Source organism: Scardinius erythrophthalmus (genome assembly GCF_964197995.2).
Source record: "Scardinius erythrophthalmus genome assembly, chromosome: 2".
Lineage (NCBI taxonomy): Eukaryota > Metazoa > Chordata > Actinopteri > Cypriniformes > Leuciscidae > Scardinius > Scardinius erythrophthalmus.
The window spans coordinates 38097967-38117341 of record NC_138222.1 but is presented as its reverse complement, the minus strand read 5'-3'; the positions used below and the strand labels follow the sequence as shown (position 1 = coordinate 38117341).

General features: G+C 39.2%; 1 protein-coding gene across 3 annotated transcripts; it reads left to right on the top strand.

The window, feature by feature from the left end:
• Positions 1-8140: 8140 nt before the first annotated feature.
• LOC308680987 (uncharacterized protein) lies at positions 8141-11079 on the top strand. Of its 3 annotated transcripts, none has more exons than XM_081349494.1 (3): positions 8141-8257; positions 8546-8655; positions 9094-11079. In XM_081349494.1, exon 3 carries the CDS (start codon positions 9413-9415, stop codon positions 10139-10141), a length of 729 nt encoding a protein of 242 aa, XP_081205620.1. In that variant the 5' UTR covers positions 8141-8257; positions 8546-8655; positions 9094-9412; the 3' UTR covers positions 10142-11079. The 3 variants fall into 3 exon arrangements, with proteins under 3 accessions (XP_081205620.1, XP_081205621.1, XP_081205622.1); XM_081349495.1 differs by having other exon boundaries at positions 8546-8731; positions 9094-11071; XM_081349496.1 differs by having other exon boundaries at positions 8455-8655; positions 9094-11071.
• Positions 11080-19375: the final 8296 nt, after the last annotated feature.

The following is a 19375-nucleotide window of genomic DNA, read 5'->3' as shown; positions in this document are numbered from 1 at the left end:
CAGAATCCCACTGAGCAAAATTAAGAGAGGAATCCTGCAAAAAAAAAAAAAAAACCTCTTGACTTCATGTGATTTCTTGTCTATTAGCTCTGGTCCAGGAGTCCATTTCAACTGGTTTCAGACTTCTAAATGTAGTTCAATTTTTTTTAAAAATCAAACCAAAAAGAAAAAATAATTTTCTTTACGCCAATGTTTTGTTTTTTATTATTAGTTATTCATGTTTTATCGAAATATTAATTTATCCTCAATGTTTCTGTTCTGAGGTTTGGGGCAAGAGAGAAGTCGCTGTGAATTTTTATAGAGGACACGGCTGCGCATTTGTACCTCATGACAAGCTCATCAGCTTTCTGCCTTATGAGACAGTGACCTCTAGACTAGCCATCTTCACCCACACAAGCACTATAACAGAGTCAGAAACACAGAATCGGCCCCATGTTGCCTTAAAATGCTACAATAGAGCATTTCCATCCAAGAGAGAGAATGAGAGAGGCAGAAGGAAAGCTGGTGTTATGTAAAATGAGGAAAGACGGCCCTTTAGGTCAAAATAAATGGGTGATGTTTGTCGCTGATGTCAGAAAAACCACATAATGAAATTTAATTACAGTATATAGACATAATCTGCCCCCTGCAGCCCTCCTCCGCTGGGTGACACTGAGGAACAACATGCAGAAACACTAGCCATTTTCTTTTTACCGACAAACTTATTTACTAAATGCAGAAAAGAGAATCGGTATATTTATTTTCCATGGAATAAAGAGGAGAAAAAGAGGCCGTAAGAGCAGACGAGGTATAATTGTTATGATTTTTCGTGTGATCTTTTTCCATCAGCTGTTGCCCTGAAGGCTTCAATCTGACCTCTTATGCAAAGCAACAAAACTCACACAATCCAGCTGCAGAAACAATGAGAGAAAAATTACTTCAGTACAGATCTTGACGTAGTGAGTGGGTCCAAATACTTTCCCTCACCTCTCTTCGCTCTGAATTGGGACCCCAGTGTAGGAGGGAACTGTGATGTCATGCTAAAATTGTGGATCACTCATGCAAGAACAACCTGATCAGACAGGTTTAACTCTTGCCTTACGGGAAATGACTGCATTGATTCATATGACTGGCTTTCCAGTGAAACAATTTGTAGTTCCTTCAACTGTTAGGCATTTTGCCACATAGAAAACTCTTCTCAGTTATTCACATAAATGACGTGCATGGGGGTAAATGCATTATTATACAACTAGATTCCAGCCATTAGCAAAACATCTACCGCTGTCTGGCTTATAGATGCCAGTAAAAAGGATCCCAAAAAGGATTTCAAAATGCCACAACACCTACATTTTTTAAAGTAGTACCTTGCAGCACCATGTAAGTACCATAATATATCAAAATACCATGGTAGCTTTACTGTTGTCTCCTTGTCTAATAGTAATTTGAGTGTAGTATGTCTTAGCGTTTTGAAATCTGTAAGAAATAAATAAATAAATTGACCCACTCTGAAGTCATTTAGAGGGTGAATAAACAATAATTAATTACATAAACATATTCAAGAGCATGCAATGCAGTGTGTGTCTGTTTAAAACAAAGAAAAGGAAGTTTGGTGGCTGTAGTAATTTTATGTTTGTATGCGTCACTGAAAAGCTTGAGAAAGTCATTGACTCAAGTGAACACGGAACTCCATTCCTGGTTTGCTAATCCTGACGTCTCTTCTGAGTCCAGTTTATACATGTTAGCCAGTTAAAACTAGTTCAACTGATTTTATGCAACCATATTTTTTCTTTACCTGAACATCCAAAACTTTGAACAGAAAGTTCTGAACATCTTCACTACTGTGCCCACACTATAACAAATTCAAAGCACAACTCATTTGTATTCATAGATATTCAAACATACATATATACATATTTTCTAATAATATTGGATGCTCGGTTTTTGCATGTTTGGATATTACTGGATAGCTGGAATATACAATATGGACTAAAATGGGCACTAACATTAGTTTGTAAGGTTTTAGTTTTAGTTTAGTTTTTATAGTGCATCTATAATGATATCTACTGTATATAGTTTCATTTTACTATCAGTTTTTCTCAGTCGCTTTGGCTAAGTTCTTGAATGAGATTTTTTTTTTCTCATAACAATAAGTTCAGATCTTTGAACAATTAATTTCTTGCTCACACATTTTAATTTCTTTTTAAAGGGACACTTCACCCATTTGCATTAAGCTTTGCATTGTTAGAAACCCAGTCATACTATTGAATGGTCGTGCAACACTCTCTCATTTTCCCCTGAGACGGGAGAAATCTGTTATTTACCTCTTACACTTCCTCCTACAATGACGCAAAAATCGTCATTTTGCGTCATTGTAGGAGGAAGTGTTAGAGGGGGGGATTTCTGTTAAGACTACAGACACTAGTTTCTCATCTTTGCCAGGGTGGGGCGCGCTCACGCTACAGACCTATTACAGATCAGTGGGTGGGACTTTACTCTCTGAAACTGAAAGCAATATCCTCCATCTTGTTTGAAGCTAAGCTAACAGGCGCTGTGGAGACAGATGTAAAGTTATGACAATAGCGGAGGAGAGTGCTCAATATGATATAGAAGAAGAGGATTTCGGAAGTCTGATGCTTGAATCAGGTGTCTGTGGCTACCTTTACAAGCCGCATTATAGCGAAGAGCAGCCGAGGCAGAAGACCTGCCTGCCGCGGACGAGGAGCCCGGACTGGCTCGAGTTAGGGCGGACTGGTGGCGCCGGTGATCTCACAATGCAGCTACGAACCGCTACGAACACAGAGATAGAGTCCGTCTGCGGCAAAGAATTTCAACGATGACAATTTCTCCTGGACGAAATCTCTGAATCAGACGAGGACACGGACGTTTGTGTTGAGAACTATCCTAGTTTCGCACCGCATATGTTCTGACTGAACATCCAGGTACCATGCAATAATTCACCTTTTCGAAAGAAATACAAACGAGGAGTAATGCACTATATGAGTTCGCCAACTAACTAGACATTTTGTGTGAATGTGAAATGAATTTCAAGCTCTGGTAGTAGCTAGCCTTGTATGCGCTTTCTGGATTAGTGGGAGTGGCTTGCGGAGCTGTGCAATGTGGTGCATTGTGGGAGTTGTTGTCTTTCATACAAATGCGTTCTGAAGTTATTTTTTGTCTTTTCTCGGTTACGAAGGCACCAAATTCAAAAATTATTTTACATTTCGACTAAATATATGACCCACTTTAAATAAAAAAACAATGTTCAAATGGGTGAAATGACCCTTTAAGCAAGTGAAGTGTATGCATGCAACTATTGTCTACAATTTGCACAATAACTAAATGCACATGGTGTGAAATAGTCATACTGTTTGTAAACATATTCAACGTGTGCGCCATCACATGCAAAATGATCCATTTAATTATCAAAATCTGTCAGACACATGTATAGATAAATAGCTATGACATAAAATATACATATTTAAAACTTTATAAACCGGAAGCTTTCGACGCGCGTTCACGGAGATGGATGCTGGCGTAGGACGTAGCGTAGGAAACGTTGTGACGTAGAGCGAACGTAGAGTTTTGTTTTGCTCTGGCAAACAACGTTCGTTCTACGTCACGACGCTTCCTACGCTACGTCCTACGTCATACGCCAGCATCCATCTCCGTGAACGCGCGTCGACCGCTACCGGAAGCCAGTTATTTTCATTTATAAAGTTTTAAATATGTATATTTTTACGACAAAACCGCACGGATTACCCTCAGAAGGCCTTCGTTTATCCCCCTGGAGCCGGATGGATTACTTTTGTGAAGGATGCATGCACATTTTTGGGACTTGAAGGAGTGGACCCCATTAGGCTACTTCACATTATAACCCCTGAAAGATCTAAGACATTTTCTAAAATAACTGAAAATGTGTTCGTCTGAAAACTGATTGACATATGCATCTCGAACGGCTTGAGGGTGAGTAAATCATGGGTTAAATATAATTTTTGGCCGAACTATCCCTTTAATTGGTACAATTAACTGTTAAGGGCTGTCACATAACAATATGCATTACAGTAATGCATAAAATATAAATGGAAAGGGGAAAAAATACTTTTTTAATCAATTATATGTAAATACCACATGATGAACCTGTTGAACCTACACCTGAGAATGACAGCATATTTAACGCATTGTGTTCACTCAGCACATGATTATCCATGCTGTTCAAGCTTGATCCATGATCACTTCACAGAAATCAGCATTAGACTTTAAACACGCAAAATTTCTTCAGACACTGCATCGGTCATGATGTGACATCATGCCATGCTGTATCTTTTTTAAAACATGAATTCAAAATATAACAAATAGCCTAATTATTTAGAAAAATTGTACAATATACTCCACTTTAATGCAACGCTATTCAACCTCCCTTTATATCAGAATATGTTTTTGTATTCACTGCTAATACTTCACCCCAATGATGGTCATAAATATGGTGGATGAGCAGAAAGGTCCAAATGTACCGCATTTCAGACAAACACCACAATGTAGCGAATATTCATGCCCGGTAAATCAATGCACTGTGCCTTTGATGCCACATGCAAGATACTATATGTGCACACAAGTTCATGAAATAACACTGTTTTGGTCTCTGTATTCTTTAGGGCTACTACTGAAATCTTGTCACACCCAGGTAAGAAATTCTTGCACGGTGTGCCGCGTAAAGGTATCGAATGTAGTACCAGTACCAGCTTCAGTTACTGGGATGATACTTTAATAGATATGAAGGGCTCAGTGATAAGGGACAGAGCCATGTCTGTATCTAAATGAATACAAAAAACTGTGCATAGAGAGCATAAGTTGAAACTAATTGGGTGAAAGGCTGAAATATGATGGATGAATTCCACCAGGGCAAAAAGTGTGGCTGATATTTAACTCCCAGAAGATGGATCTCTGACAATGTGAAGGGGTATAAATTATGTATCAGAGTGTGCGTCAATGCCACAGAAAAAGACTATGTTAGACCTTGCAACCCAGAGACCTCCTGATCTCTTCCCGGGTGCCCAGTGAGTGGGGGGTTAAGAGAGGGTGGGGTGTTAGCCTCGCAAGTGTAATCATTGGCTGAAATGGCTGCAGTCAGCTGGCCTATCGTGTGAGCTCTCTGTGCGGTTTTCCAGTGTATGGCTAGGAGGGCGTGGGCTTGACATTCTCTGGCAGAAGCTCAGCTGGACTTTAAACACTCAGAGTTGGTGCTCAAAGCTTCTTTAGAAATGAGCACAGCATTGTATCTGTTTGTCCTCATAATGTAAATTTTTGGTGGGCACACTATAACCTACAATTTTTACCTTTAGACACTAATGGTCGGATTTACTAAACGGCAAATTAGCGTGAGAGCGTAATCCCAAAAAAGCGCAGATGGGAGTGCAAAGTTCTGTGTGTGGTCTATTGACGACGTGCAAATTAAAGAACACAGACGCAGGGGGACATTAAATAATGGCACAAATACCGGTAAATTGACTAGTGCATCACCTTGCATGATTCATTTAAATACTCTCCTCCCATAAGTTTTGCATCTGAAAGGGAAACTCCTTCAAATGCATATGCAATCAGCCGCAAAAATAACTGTCCACGCCTTTTCAGCGCAAATCTTTCACGGCGTGTCTTTAGTAAATCCTGATACTAGTTTTTTAACGCCAAAAGAGGGTTTGTGCTGGCCCTAATTCTACCTGTTCTGACCCTTAAATTTGTAACATAAGGACTTTACATTGATTCAGTGATGTCAATAGGATATATTTTGATTAGAATAAAATCAATTAATTTAAATGTTTCCACATGAAGCACATTTTTCCTCAATTGTGCCTCCACAAAACAGTAATTTGGAACAAATGTATCTGAGCTGTTATCGGAGCCAGATCTGATCTGAAAAAAAGCTTTCTCTGACCTCATCTAGTTTTTTACAGCTTAAGAGATTCAAAGCATCATTCTGTAAATATTATCACTTATAAAAGTCTGCATATATACGCATTAGGGTCTCAATGATTTTTATTAGGATTCCTGATTCCTCAATGGTTCATTCTCAACAACAACTAAATCATGCAGTAATTCAGAGGGAGACATTTTTACAGGGCCCTTTGTTTTCTGAAAGCTAGTTTGGGTTGTTAGTGGAATATTCCAAATGCTGCTTTCCAAAATCACTCTGCAGATGACACTGATTTATTTCCTCCTACTGCAGCGAAGAAACACATTGCAGCTAAGTTCACTGACCTCTGCTAAATTAAGGCAAAAATCTAAAGGGCAAAATCTAGAGCTCTTTTAACACAGAATGGAAAATTCACAATGTTATTGAACATATTTGTTAAAAATTCTTATTTTGAAGAATGAACTCAAAAATTGTTATGATTTTTACTGTATTGCATACAGATTTTTTCCATTTGTCTTTTTGTTCTTTAAAATTTGTATGTTGTGAATTCATCGCAATAATTATTAATATTCTCTGGATTGATCTTTCAACTAACTTCAAAGGATTAACATGAGCAAACAAAGCCAGATGACCCGTGCTGGCCCTGACGGCTATTCTGGATATGTGTGGTGAGGAGATAAACCAGCACGATGATCAGAAAATGTTGAAGTATTTTCCTCATTCATTATTTTCTTCTTTAAGTTGACACACAGAAAAAAAAACTTAAAGGGGGGGTGAAATGCTCATTTTCACTCAATCTCCTGTTAATCTTGAGTACCTATAGAGTAATATTGCATCCTTCATATCTCCAAAAAGTCTTTTGTTTTATTATATTTTTAATTGAAAGATTGGCTGTACCGAGTCTTTCCGGAAAAAAACGAGCGGCTGGGGGCGGGCCGTGTGGGCGAAGCTAAAGCTGTGCTAACGCGCCGAGCTAACAACACACAGAGACATTTGTTCAACAGTTTTACTCACCGTTCCAACGCACGACCGCGAACCTTTATCATTGCGACTGCTCGATCCTTAAGCATTAGACGATCTGCAAATCCATCGATCTGGGCTTTGTTTATAAAACAATCATCGTCGAAATGCAGGGAACAACAGTCTATCACAACTCCGTTTATGCTCAGGAAAACAAACTCCATCCACGGGTTCCTTAACGCCGGGTTCTTTGGGAATCTGTGCAGGGTTGTCTTGCCCTGGCAACCAAAAACACACTTCTTTGGTGACATTGACTTCCCAAAAGCCGGGCAGGGCGCTTTGATGGCGAACTGCTTTCACTCTCTTGCTCTGTTTTACGAGTGCGCGCGCGCCCGCGATCTTACCGGAGAAGTGCCCTTAGGACCCATATAAGGAAATTCCGCCCTCTCTTACGTCAGACAGAGCCATACTCGAAAAAAAACTTTCCGAAACTTGTGACAAACCGGAAGGACAATTTTTGGAACAAAAATACTCCTTCAAACGTACAACTTAACTTTTTAAAACTTTGACCATGTTTAGCATGGGAATCCAACTCTTTAACAGTGTAAAAAACTCAGTATGCATGAAACAGTAATTCACCCCCCCTTTAACACTGAACAGATACAAAACATTATCAGTCTTTTTTTAACAACTTCTCAGAGCTGACCATCAAATATACTCAAAGAAATCATATAGAACAGGACTTCCTGTAGATCAGTAAAGATCCTGTCCAGAATGTACTTACTATTAATGAATGAGCGCATCTATATAAAGAGCTTGAGTGTATGGCATGTTTGCTGAATCAGCTCTGTGTGTTAATGTCCTCTGCCAAAAGTAGAGCCTGGTTCTCACATGCTCTGGTTCATAAGGCCATTCCACACATCCCACAATGAGCTCGCTATTGTAGGAGGATCCCATCATAAGTTCCTAATGGATCTTATCTCTTCTCCAATGTGGGATGGGAAAGGGGGTTAGGGATATGGAATCCTCCCTTAATTGCTGTCATAGTAACAGATATTACAGCTGCTTGTTGTGGTTATTTGAGGAATGGGATACAGTGGATGTGGGATGAATGAATAAACTCTACATTTACACCTGATACAAAGTCATTGTAGTGATCACCTGTCACCTCAGAACTTCATTTCCCATAATCCTTCCTGGCTCCCACCTGCACAAACTCCACCATCACCTGCACCTGCAATCAATCACCCTCATCAGCTCCACACCTTAAAAGCCAGCACAACACTCTTCATGGATGTCTGGTCATGTTTTGAGTGAATACTCTTACCTGCCTTTCAAGGACTTGTATGTTTATCTCCAGCTATGTCCCTGTGCACACTCCAGTGTCTCCGTTCGTCTTCCTGTGTTCAAGTAAGGATTACCAGTCAACTTACCTTCACCGGTCCTCCATCTGCACATCCACGAGCTCCACTGCAAGCTCCAATTCAGTAATATTATCTCAATGAACTGCCATATTTCTGCATTACTTACCTGTTTGTCATCTGTCGTAATAAACTCTCTCCATATTTTTCCTATTAATCTTTCTTGAATCTACTACTCCGTAACAGAAGACCCTAAACAGACAGCAACATGAGCATTCTCCTCACCCATATTGATTTTGCTGATCTGCTTCTCTCCCATCTCAAAATGGCTTCCCAGAGTCCATTCCTGAGTGTAAAATTCCTGAGTCTGTTCCAGTGAGGGAAATTCCAGAAAGATGCACTATCCATAATGGCTCTAGCATTTATGTGTGTCTGGGACACCCACAGGTAGGCTCCAGACCCTGAGTCCGCTCCAGTGTTGGCTCCAGCACATGAGTCTGCTCAAGCCCCACTGCTCAGCCAGGTGCCTATTCAAGCCCCAGAGTCATAGCCTGGTGTTAATCAAAATTCAATGCTAGCAGCATCTAATAGCTGTTTATATCCAAGTTGTTGTTTTTTTGGTGTATAATTAAAGTTTTCATTGTTTGTCCTGTGCCTTTTTTAAATTTTTTTTATTATTATATTTTTTTTATTACAGCAACTTGTAACAAGACTTAACGCAGAAAGTTTTATTACACCGATTAAATAGGGACTTACCTGCTATCTAGTTGCTCTGTCTACCAGAGCAAGAAGATCTAAACCACACAAGGAAACTTTTAGACCTGGTGTGCCTTACCAACTTCCCCGACTGTTCCGTTTTTTTTTTTTGTTTTTTTTTCTCTCAAGGCACGCAGCATGGATGATCCTCAAGGGAATTTAACCACTTTTGTGTAGTGGGTGCTGGTGATCACTCTGCTGATGAAGATGTCACCATCCCTACTCTGGTCCCAGAGCCCGCCCAGCCAGCCGCCTCCCACTCCCTGCACAGAGCCTATGCCAAAGCCCACCTCAGACACGGAGCCCGAGTCTGCCATGATGTCAGCAACAGAAAGAATGACTTGGCCCACCATCGCCCCGGAACCCAAGCCCAAGCCCGACGAGAGGTCTGACAAGGTGCACGAGCCAGCAATATCATCTGTGCCAGTGAGTGTCCTCATGGAGTTTGATGGAATGGAGCCCCGCCCACACTCCCGCCACTGAGGGTGAGCTGCAGCTGGTCTCTGCACACTGTTTTGAGTATTTGGAGGAGCCCATTTCCCTGATTCGTCCATCCCTGCTGGTTCTGCCCAGCTCCAAGTCTCCTGTGTCTCCAAAGATCCAGCCCAGCCTCTCTACCACCTCCTCTGCCTATAACACATCTGTTGTTTCCTTCTGTCCCTCGTCTCCTCTGTTGCTTCGTGGATCTGCCTCGAGTATTCTGGTCTCCAACTCCACCTTGGCAAGAGGATCCCCTGGCTCTGCCTCCAGCCGCCAAGCCCATCACTCCACCTCGGCTCATCGATCAGTTGGTTCCACTGAGCTCCCTTGTCCCTCCGGCTTCACCTTGATTAGACATCACTCTGCCTGTGCCACGGACTTCTGGGCTTTCAGCTGTGCTTTCTACCTCCACCCCTTTGGCTCCTCCTTGGTCCTCGGTCTCCGTCTCCATTTGTCATCCGCCGGCCAAGTCGCCACCATGTCTCCTCCCTCCTTCGAATATGCCAGGGGCATTTGTCCTGGCTGTACTCTGGGTTTCCACCTGGATCCTCCTGCTCTCTTCTCCTCCCTGGCTCTTCCCACCGTCATCGCTGCCCTGGTTTCTCACGCCATCATCTCCTCTTGTTTCCTGCCTTTCATCAGCCCCTTGTTCTCCTCCAAAGCCTCCATCCTTCCTCCTCAGTTGTACTCATTTTAGGAGGGGGTGCTATTGTAACGATCTTGTGCTTTTGTTTTGTTTTCCTTCATCAGCCCCTTGTTCTCCGCCAAAGCCTCCACCCTTTCTCCTCAGTTGTACTCATTTTGGGAGGGGATGCTATTGTAACGATCTTGTGCTTTTGTTTTGTTTTCCTTTTGTTCCCTTTGCTGCTTTTCCGTTGTTCTGTTTGTTTCTATGGTTACTGATTGGATTGTGTTCTCCTGTTGTTCATTTAGTTACCTTATCACTGTGTATTTAAGCCCTTAGTTTCCTCTGATCATTGTTCAGTCTCATTTATGTTGGAAAGTGGTTTTGTTCCTGTATTTTCCAAGTAACAACTTTTTTTATTGAATTTCCTTTGCCATGCGATTTACAGCAGCCACTAGCAACTCAGAACATATGTAGGTTTTTGTGTATTTTTGGACAATTTATTTGCATCTTCCTTAGTGCATTTTTTTTTTTTATACAAAATTCACACAAAATATACATTGATGTAAACCAGGCTTATAAAGATATTCTTTTCACATTTTAAATACTAAAACGCATGAACTGTTTCAGTGTTTCAATCAACATTTACCAGCTGTAACAATAAGGATTTTTTTTCTCTCTAGGAGAAATGAAAGACATTCAAGCAGTTAAAAAGGCTAGTTATAAGTACAAGTAAGCTAACCTTTGCACAGCGTTCTTAATGTTTCTCATGTCACCTTTCACCCTGATGAGCAGCTGCCCCATGTGCGCCAGACAGAATCAGCAGAAATGCCACACTGAGACTGAAGGAGTGATTATATGGAGCTGTTCTCTGAAGGTTTATATAACTGTGACTGTAATAAGATCAGCACCAAATGGTACACATAACGCTGTGATGATGCAGGAGCACATGCTCCGTAAGAGGATCTACTTCCTGTAACGACAAATAAATGCATGCACACAATGTCCAGCAGTGTGTGTGGAATAAGTCTTTTGTTACGCGTGTGTGTGTCTGTGCAAGAACGGAGTAGCCCCCCCTACAAACAACTCCTCCACCCCCGAATCATGAGACTAGCCATGCTGTCTGTCTCTTTTTCTCCTGTCTTTCTCTGACTGAAAGAGGAAGTGCAGACCACTTCCCAGTGTAGCAGGCAGGGTTGTGCTGATTCACGAGTCCACTGAACAACCAAAAAAACTTTCCATCCCCAGACTCTGATGGCATATCCAAAATATGCAAATTAAAAATTAAAAATCATTTATTACAAATCACTACTGTTACCACACATTTTAATGTAGGACAGTGGTTCTTAACATTTTTGGGGCCAGAAGCCCCTATCCATTTTCCAGTTCCCTTACCGCTCCCATCAAGTAAAATAAAAGATAATTGTCTTCCCAGAATAATAATAATGATTGGATCTGACTGGACAGTATCAGTATCATTCGTTTCCCAGGAAGCCACAAAAAAAGGTCATGTGAAATATATAAGTAATAATATATATGTATATATGTAAGTTTTATATATATATACTAGTGTAACGGATTATCAGAAGAAAAGAAAAGAAAGAATATAGGATGGGGACCTGGTTTTATTTGGCCGTTGAGATTCGGGTGAACGTGAGCTTGCAGGGGAGGAGTTTAGGCGGACTAAATGATTGGAGAAATCCTGCATATTTCACCAGAAACGTTTGTTATTTTCTCTGGAAGATCCAGTTTAGAAATTTAGGTCACTTAAAAAAAAGAGACTAATTTAAAATAAGATCTATAACATGCATTTACAAAATAAATAACGTGAATTTTCATTTCATGCTGACTTTAAAGAGTCATTGTTATGGAAATTATACACCATCTTATCTAGCATTCTGACTTTTGAAAACTGGGAACTGCATTTGTTTTACTGATCATCCTGACCAGCAAGCATTGGCTCAACCAATGGTTTGAATTTGGGGGTGGGACTATCAGTTAGACAAAGAGAATCTTCTGGAAACTTATTTGAAAACAATTGGTGATGCTAATAACTATGTTGTACACAGTGCATGCTTCAAATTATTTTATTACTTTTCATCAATGGCCGGAAAGAGCTAAAGACAATATTTACAACTTTACAAAACCAGTGTGAAATCTTATAGTGTAAGCCATCACGACTAGCCTTTGGTTTTCAACCTCTGATAAGAAGTTTAATGGATGGCCGTGTGTTTTTTTATTTTATTTTATTTTTTATCCCTACGAGTTTAAAAGCTGATAGCACCATTTCACCAACTTGGCCCTGATGGAGTCCAGAGTTTTACTTCTCTTCATTGCTGCTAAGAGACTGACATGAAATACAGTAAAATTCCCAAAGCGCTCATCCTGAAGCATGTATGTGTCCAGAGCTGTTGCTGCAACTCTTTGACACAAATTACAGCTACCCAAATATTTTAAAGGTTTAGCTTTGAAATGTATATGAAGTTTGAAGGCTGTCACTAAACCACTACTGTTCATTTAATGTCAAACATGTTTTCCTACTGCTAAATGTTGTAGTTAATAAACCATCACATCACAGATCTGTGGTTTGGTTTGTAATATTCTCTTGGTTTACATGATGTGCATAACAAAAATACTTTGGTTCAACCATAATTATCCAACTGAGTCTGTTTGAAAACAAATAACTCCAGAGCATGCCTCAGTGCTCAAATCAAAATGTTTAATATCTTCTGGAGTGACATAATTAATAAAAACAGAGCATACTGTATGTTCCACCACAATTATAAAGAAACCAGAAGCACATTGATGTTAGACACCAATACTCCTATTATGCTGTCAAGATATAAAGATGAATGGTAGTTAATGGGTGATGCTTTGCTATATTAATTAAAAGCTTGGTCTGAGCACTCAAACTGAGGTATCAAAGTTTATGCACCATTCACACGAAAGCAAACCCTGCTTACAGAACTTGTGGCGTCACTACAGGCATCTTCTGTCTTTCTTTCTTTCTTTACTTTCTTTATCTTATACCATCTTCATGTTGTCTTGGAGATGCTTCTGTTTTTATGGACAGGCCCCACAGTCAACTGAACAAAACACAGGCACATAACATGCATTCCAATTAAAAGTAATTATTGGTAGCTGATTTTAATACAACATGAGTTCTGACGGTTATATTATATAATAGAAAATGTTCCTTTATGTTTAACTGCATTTTAGAGTTTTCCTTAGATGTATCATACTGTACATTTATTTGGCCTCACGTTAAACTATAATTCACTCTCTGATTCAGTTAAACTATTAATGATAAATGGAAATGTAATATATGTTAGTGATTGTCTTGGTTAACTGCCAATCCTAAGCAATAATGCATTGCAACATTCAGCCCAGGAACATATACAACTGTCTTGGGTTTTGAAACATTGGCATGTTGTCACTGAGCCTGTGTAAGGTGATTTTGAAAGCTTTTCAGTGTAGAAACTGTCACTCAATTATCAATACTTAGGCAACTTATAATTTACAGGAATCATAAACAGACAGGAATATTAGACTACACCTGGCTCTTGTTTTTCTAAAATATTCCTTTGAAACACCTGAATTTTGTCTACCATGTTGCAATTGTTCAACAAAAATATTTCAAACAAAGTCTCTGCTAATACCAGCACTCTAAAAATCCTAAAATGGGAAATTGTGATGCATTAGACAGTCTGGTAAACTAGGGCTTGTTACGTCACTGTGTTATAGTGCACTGAGATGCCCTTCAAATCTTCATCAAAGTATCACCAAGTCCATAAGACTCTTAGCATCTGTGCGTACCTACTGTACAACCCCTACTTTGTGCCATGTGCAAGCTCAAGAATGCCTGGCACTGGATCGGGTCAGCACATACTATAAGCGGGCCGAGGCGCAGTCGAAGAAAGAACTTTGCCCTTCCCCCCCCCTTCTCGTCAACAGATGGAAAAATCCAGTCCAATCCAAATCCGATTGTTTGCAGTGATCAAAAGCCGCTGTCATGGAATAAAGTTCACAAGCTTTCCTTGAGGACAAATGACATGAGAAAGAGAGAATGTGTTCTGACAGGCTGATACAATGGCAAACTTGGCAGCAAGAGGTTGCCATTAATTTTATAGTAGTCATATATCAACTAAAAGTGTGTGTGCGTGTATGTGTGTGTGTATAGTAATGCAGACATGATTAAGGCAGATTGTTAACATGCCTTTGCCTCACTTGAATTAACTCTTCAATTCAAAGCAAGTGAATTACATATAATGAGCACTAAGAAAGACATTAAACCAGCGTATCTAGAGGAAACACTTTGGCTTTGAATTTTACGTTATTAGAAAGCAGTGGCATCTGTACAGACAAGCTCTTGATTATAGAGGATTGCATCAGAAATGCTGACACACAAAAACACAGACACACACTGGATACCTTGCAGTGCAGATCCCAGAGGGGTCAATAAACATGTTCACATGCCTTAAAGTTATTGTTCACCAAAAAATGAACATTCTGCCATCATTGTCACTATTGTTCCAAACTTTTTTTCTTCTGTGGAACACAAAAGAAGATATTTTAACATTGTACATTTATATAGATTAATACACTAGTACATTACAAGTAAATATATATAAATATTTTAGCGTTCCTCTCTACCTTATCTAATAGTAATTCTAAATATCTCTCTTTTTGTATTTATGTTTTCGTCGAAGATGAAGTCCAGAACCATAAGGGAGGAGTTCTATATCTTAACCATCAACATTCATCAGAGAAAGATAAGATGTACAAGTTAGAAAACAGAAGGATGGGGATTAGGTTTGTTCCAGGGACGAGGCCAGAAATGTTCAAGTGGGTGGACCTTCATAAAACAGTATGGAATAAGCGGATAAGTATGAAAACTGCACACCGAATTACAAATAAAAAAATAACGCAGCTTCAAAGTAGCCGACTGCGTGGTCAGAGCACTGGTTTTGGGAAATCCCTCTGCATCTTCAGCAGGTTTCTCAGGGTCATGAGCGTTTCCCCCCTCAACCTGTAGATATGCTTCACCTGAGCAGGGCAGCGAAGACCAAATCAGCCTTCACCTACAGAAGGATTCCAACTGCGATCTCTCTTTAACCAAAACCACCTTGAGCTAGTCTTTGCTACAGCTTCAGTCATTTAGGTTCCAGCCCAAGCTTCAGTAAGAACTAGCGCACAGATGTAGCTGGGAAGCTGCGGCAGCCAACTTCGATAGGAAACAATGCTGCATTCCATCATTTAATAGAAGCCTGGTCAATCAGATATTGATAGCCTTCTTCAACTCATAAGAGATGGCTAGCCTGTCCTCCCAGAGCAGTCAGCTCAACCAAGATGGGTTTTGTGCTCCTGGACAGAAGAACCATGTCTGGTTGAAGTGTAGTCACCACCACCTCTTCTGGGAAGATGAGCTTCTTTTGAAGGTCAACTTGAATCATGCAACATAAAAAACACATGTCAAGTCAAGTCAAGTCACCCTCAATTATATAGCGCTTTTAACAATATAGATTGTTTCAAAGCAGCTTAACAGTGATAATAGGAAATTAAAGTAGGCTAACAGAGATTGTTTTGGCTTTATAGCAGCTCTAGAATAAAGTTATTGTCCAGCTAAAGTTAGTTTTGATTGATTCACTTCCGTTGCTAAGATCACCAGTTATTAACTTATGGGCCGCTAACACGACACCGTTCTAACAGAAAACACTCAACGCGTTCCGGCTAGCTCATTCGCACAAAACAGTGCCTGGTGGCTCGAAAGCGCAAACCCTGAAATAGATTCCAATGCGCAAACCTCAAAAACGCAAACCCGCAAAAACGCCGCCGGCGTGCACATGCGCATCATGTGTTTAGTCTATAGGTATGCGCGTTGGAACCTATATGTGCGCAGGCGTGTAGTCCTAAGTGAAATAAGTCCACTTATTTCAACTTGCTATGACTTATTGATCATATCATTTTTTATTAATTGCATGAAAACACACAATAAAATGGCTCTTCCTTTTTCTGTCAAGTATGTATAAACAGGCTTAGGCTTTATGAATTAATGTTTAGAATTTTTTTTAACTATAAACATTGAGAAAATATTTGTACTTACCTTTACATGTCCTCCTGCAATATTAGTCTGAGACGACAGAACTTCTGGTTAAAAACAGAGTTATAGGAATTGCCTGGATTCATATATTCATATAGCCTTGGTTTCTTGCAGTAGTACAATTGGGATATCCAATTTAGGCTTTTTTATCAACTGATTGATTTTTGCGTCGCCAATTTCAAATTCAATCCCACAAAAGTGCGAATCACTATTACAACTTTTACAACCTTGCATCATAAAGATAAGATTGTGGAGGGAACTAACAGAAACTGACGAATCACATTTAGTTTTATTTTGACAAGCGTATATATACATGCACCTATGGGGAGAGGGAGAACGGAAATCGCCTGCAATTGACCATGGAAACTTGCATTTAATCATTATTTTAGCTAAATAAATAAAGTTATAGTGTGATAAGACGTTTATTATAGTTATTATTGTTTATTAAATTATTTCAAACATCTATTTGTAAAATAGCCAACTTTTGATGGGGTACGCCACAATTCAAAATGCTTCGCCACTAGTTTGTTTACTCTGAATGTGATAAGTGATTATTAGGAAGAGTTACAGTTATTTTGTAGAGCAAGCAACAGCTGAGCTTCTTCACATTGTTGTTGATGACAGCCTCATGATCATGACACATTCTGTCCTGATGACATCAGCAGGTCACCCCCTCCACAATTCTACTGTTTATTTACTGAAGCTCAGTGTCTGATGTTATTACTGCGGGGCCATCATATCAGTTATGAGCTTATCCCATGCTGTTCTTAATTTTAATGCTTCAAGAATTCAAAAACAAATAAAACACTTACCTGAAGCCCTACGACTGGGTGCTGGTGGTAGGACTGCAAAAGAAAAACTGTGGGAGAAGGAGGGAAATAGGTTGATTAGTTTGATATGATAATTTAGGGTGTTCTTCTCAACTTTGCACACTTTTATTTTTCCCAGGTTGATTTTTATTATTTTTTTTAAAAAGAGCGAGAAAGTTTTTTTTAAATACAGATTTGTAATTTTTTCGTTTTCAGAACTATGATTTACGGAAGCCCTGAAAGGCCTACGTAAAAAAAAAAAAAAAAAAAAAAAATCCGTCAAAAAAAAAATTCTAGTAGGCCTATGTTAAAAAAAAAAAAAAAAAGTTAGTGTAAAGTAAATTGTTAGTGGAGGAATTGAACTTGTGAGAGTGTGAAAATTGATACTTTCTAAAAGTCCAAAGGGCCAAAGTGCTTGTTTCTGTATATTTGAAAAGTTAATGAAATCATACAGATGCTATAAAAATTATTCCAGCTGTCAATCATTATGAATCTGCATATTTACTGACATCTCTATTCCTGGCAAACACTGTAAAGAAGACGGGGTGTGATGACCACATGAGTATCTGTGTCAGAGGATATTTTGGGATCAGATGACTTCATATCACACGTATGGTGTTTGGTCATACCCACACGCCATGAAGCCTGAGCGTGTTTGTTTCCATTGTGACACAGCATGTTCTCACTTGGGTATCAGGGGACTCTAGACTGGAAGCTCCTGTACTCCATAACATGACTGCACTCGATGAGCCGTGACTGGACTGTAAATGGTCTTCGTGAGATGTTGGGAGGGTTGTTCTTCAGCCCTTTGGTTTTCAGTCTGCAGATGAAACAGTGGTGTGTAAGTGTTCTGGTGTTCTGAAATGAGGAAGCATACTCCCCTCTCTGTTTCTTTTTTAGTCCTGTGTAAATTCATGTTAACACAGTTTCTATCTTCTTACAACATCAATTAGAATAGTTTTGTCTATAACATCATATATTAAGACATGTTTTATGTATATTTTATTTTATTTTATTTTTATTTTAGTTGGTGAGTTTTAACTCTGTAATTCATTTCCACGGCATCATCACTGACAGGGAATCAGCTAATCAAAGTGCTCAAAGTTCAGTTTTTCCTTATATTTTCTCTAAACTTCACGAGCTCAAAATTAAAAAATGTAAAATGCAGCTATTTTAAAAGGATTAAAAATGTCCCCACAAAGATGGCAATATTTGAAATCCATGTCCTATTGGGGGACTTTTTTTTTTTTTTTTTTTCATAAGGAAAACAGCTTATAAATCATTCAGAATGAGTTTTTAATTTATTTATTTATTTTATGTAAAAATGCAGAAAGTTTTTGTGATGGGTAGGTTTAAGGGTAGGGTAGGGCACACAGACTATACAGTTTTTACAGTATAAAAGATACAGTACAAAAATAATTGTATGGAATGTCCCCATAAAACATGAAAACCCAAAAAGTGTGTGTGTGTGTGTGTGTGTGTGTGTGTGTGTGTGTGTGTGTGTGTGTGTAGGATAACAGGGTCAGGAAAAAACGAATCTAGGACAAATTACCAATTAATCATTCCCTGCAAATCTACAAACACTCACAGCGTTCAGCAGAAAATACACAAACATTGCCCAACACCCAAAGCCTATATCATACTCACACCAGGCATCAAAACGCACAGACAGGCATGTCTCAAACACAAAGAAGAAAACACTGCTTTCTCTCATACACCCCCACACACTGTTCAGATAATGAGGCAATATGTTTATAAAATTACAAAACAAAACAAAAATCAGCTGGACGTGTCACTCTATGATGCACTATTAACATTAGAACAAAAAATGATGATGTCATTGATGTCAGAACAAAGTAACTATTATAAAACTTTAATGTGTCCCTGTTATGCTTTTTCAGATATTACCTTTCATGCTTAGTGTAATAGCTGTTTGTGAATGTAAAAGGTCTGCAAAGTTTTAAAGATCAAAGCGCATGACAAATAAATGATTTAATTCATTCATTATTCAATAAAGTTATTGTCTCCAAAAAGAAAGAACCGATTCTGAACTGCCTAAAATAGTAAAATCAGTAATTCCAGTCTTACTTCCGTAACATTCATATGTAACAATGTGACACATTTGCATTATGCCAGCTGGGTCTTCATTGGCTGCCCGCGAACAACATCCCGCCAAACTCAAACACTGTAGCTGGACCAACTTGCTCCTCTGAATCACAATCTGTAAGTATATTGTGTATAAACACTTATTCAACATTCGCACAGATGCAGGTACAAAGGAATTCTTGTAGGCCTATCTGTTTAATTTGCACATTGGGACACAGCAGTTCATATACTGTGGATAAAAGAAGTGAGTTTGATCACCTACATTATTCTGCATGTCTGTACCTGATTGAG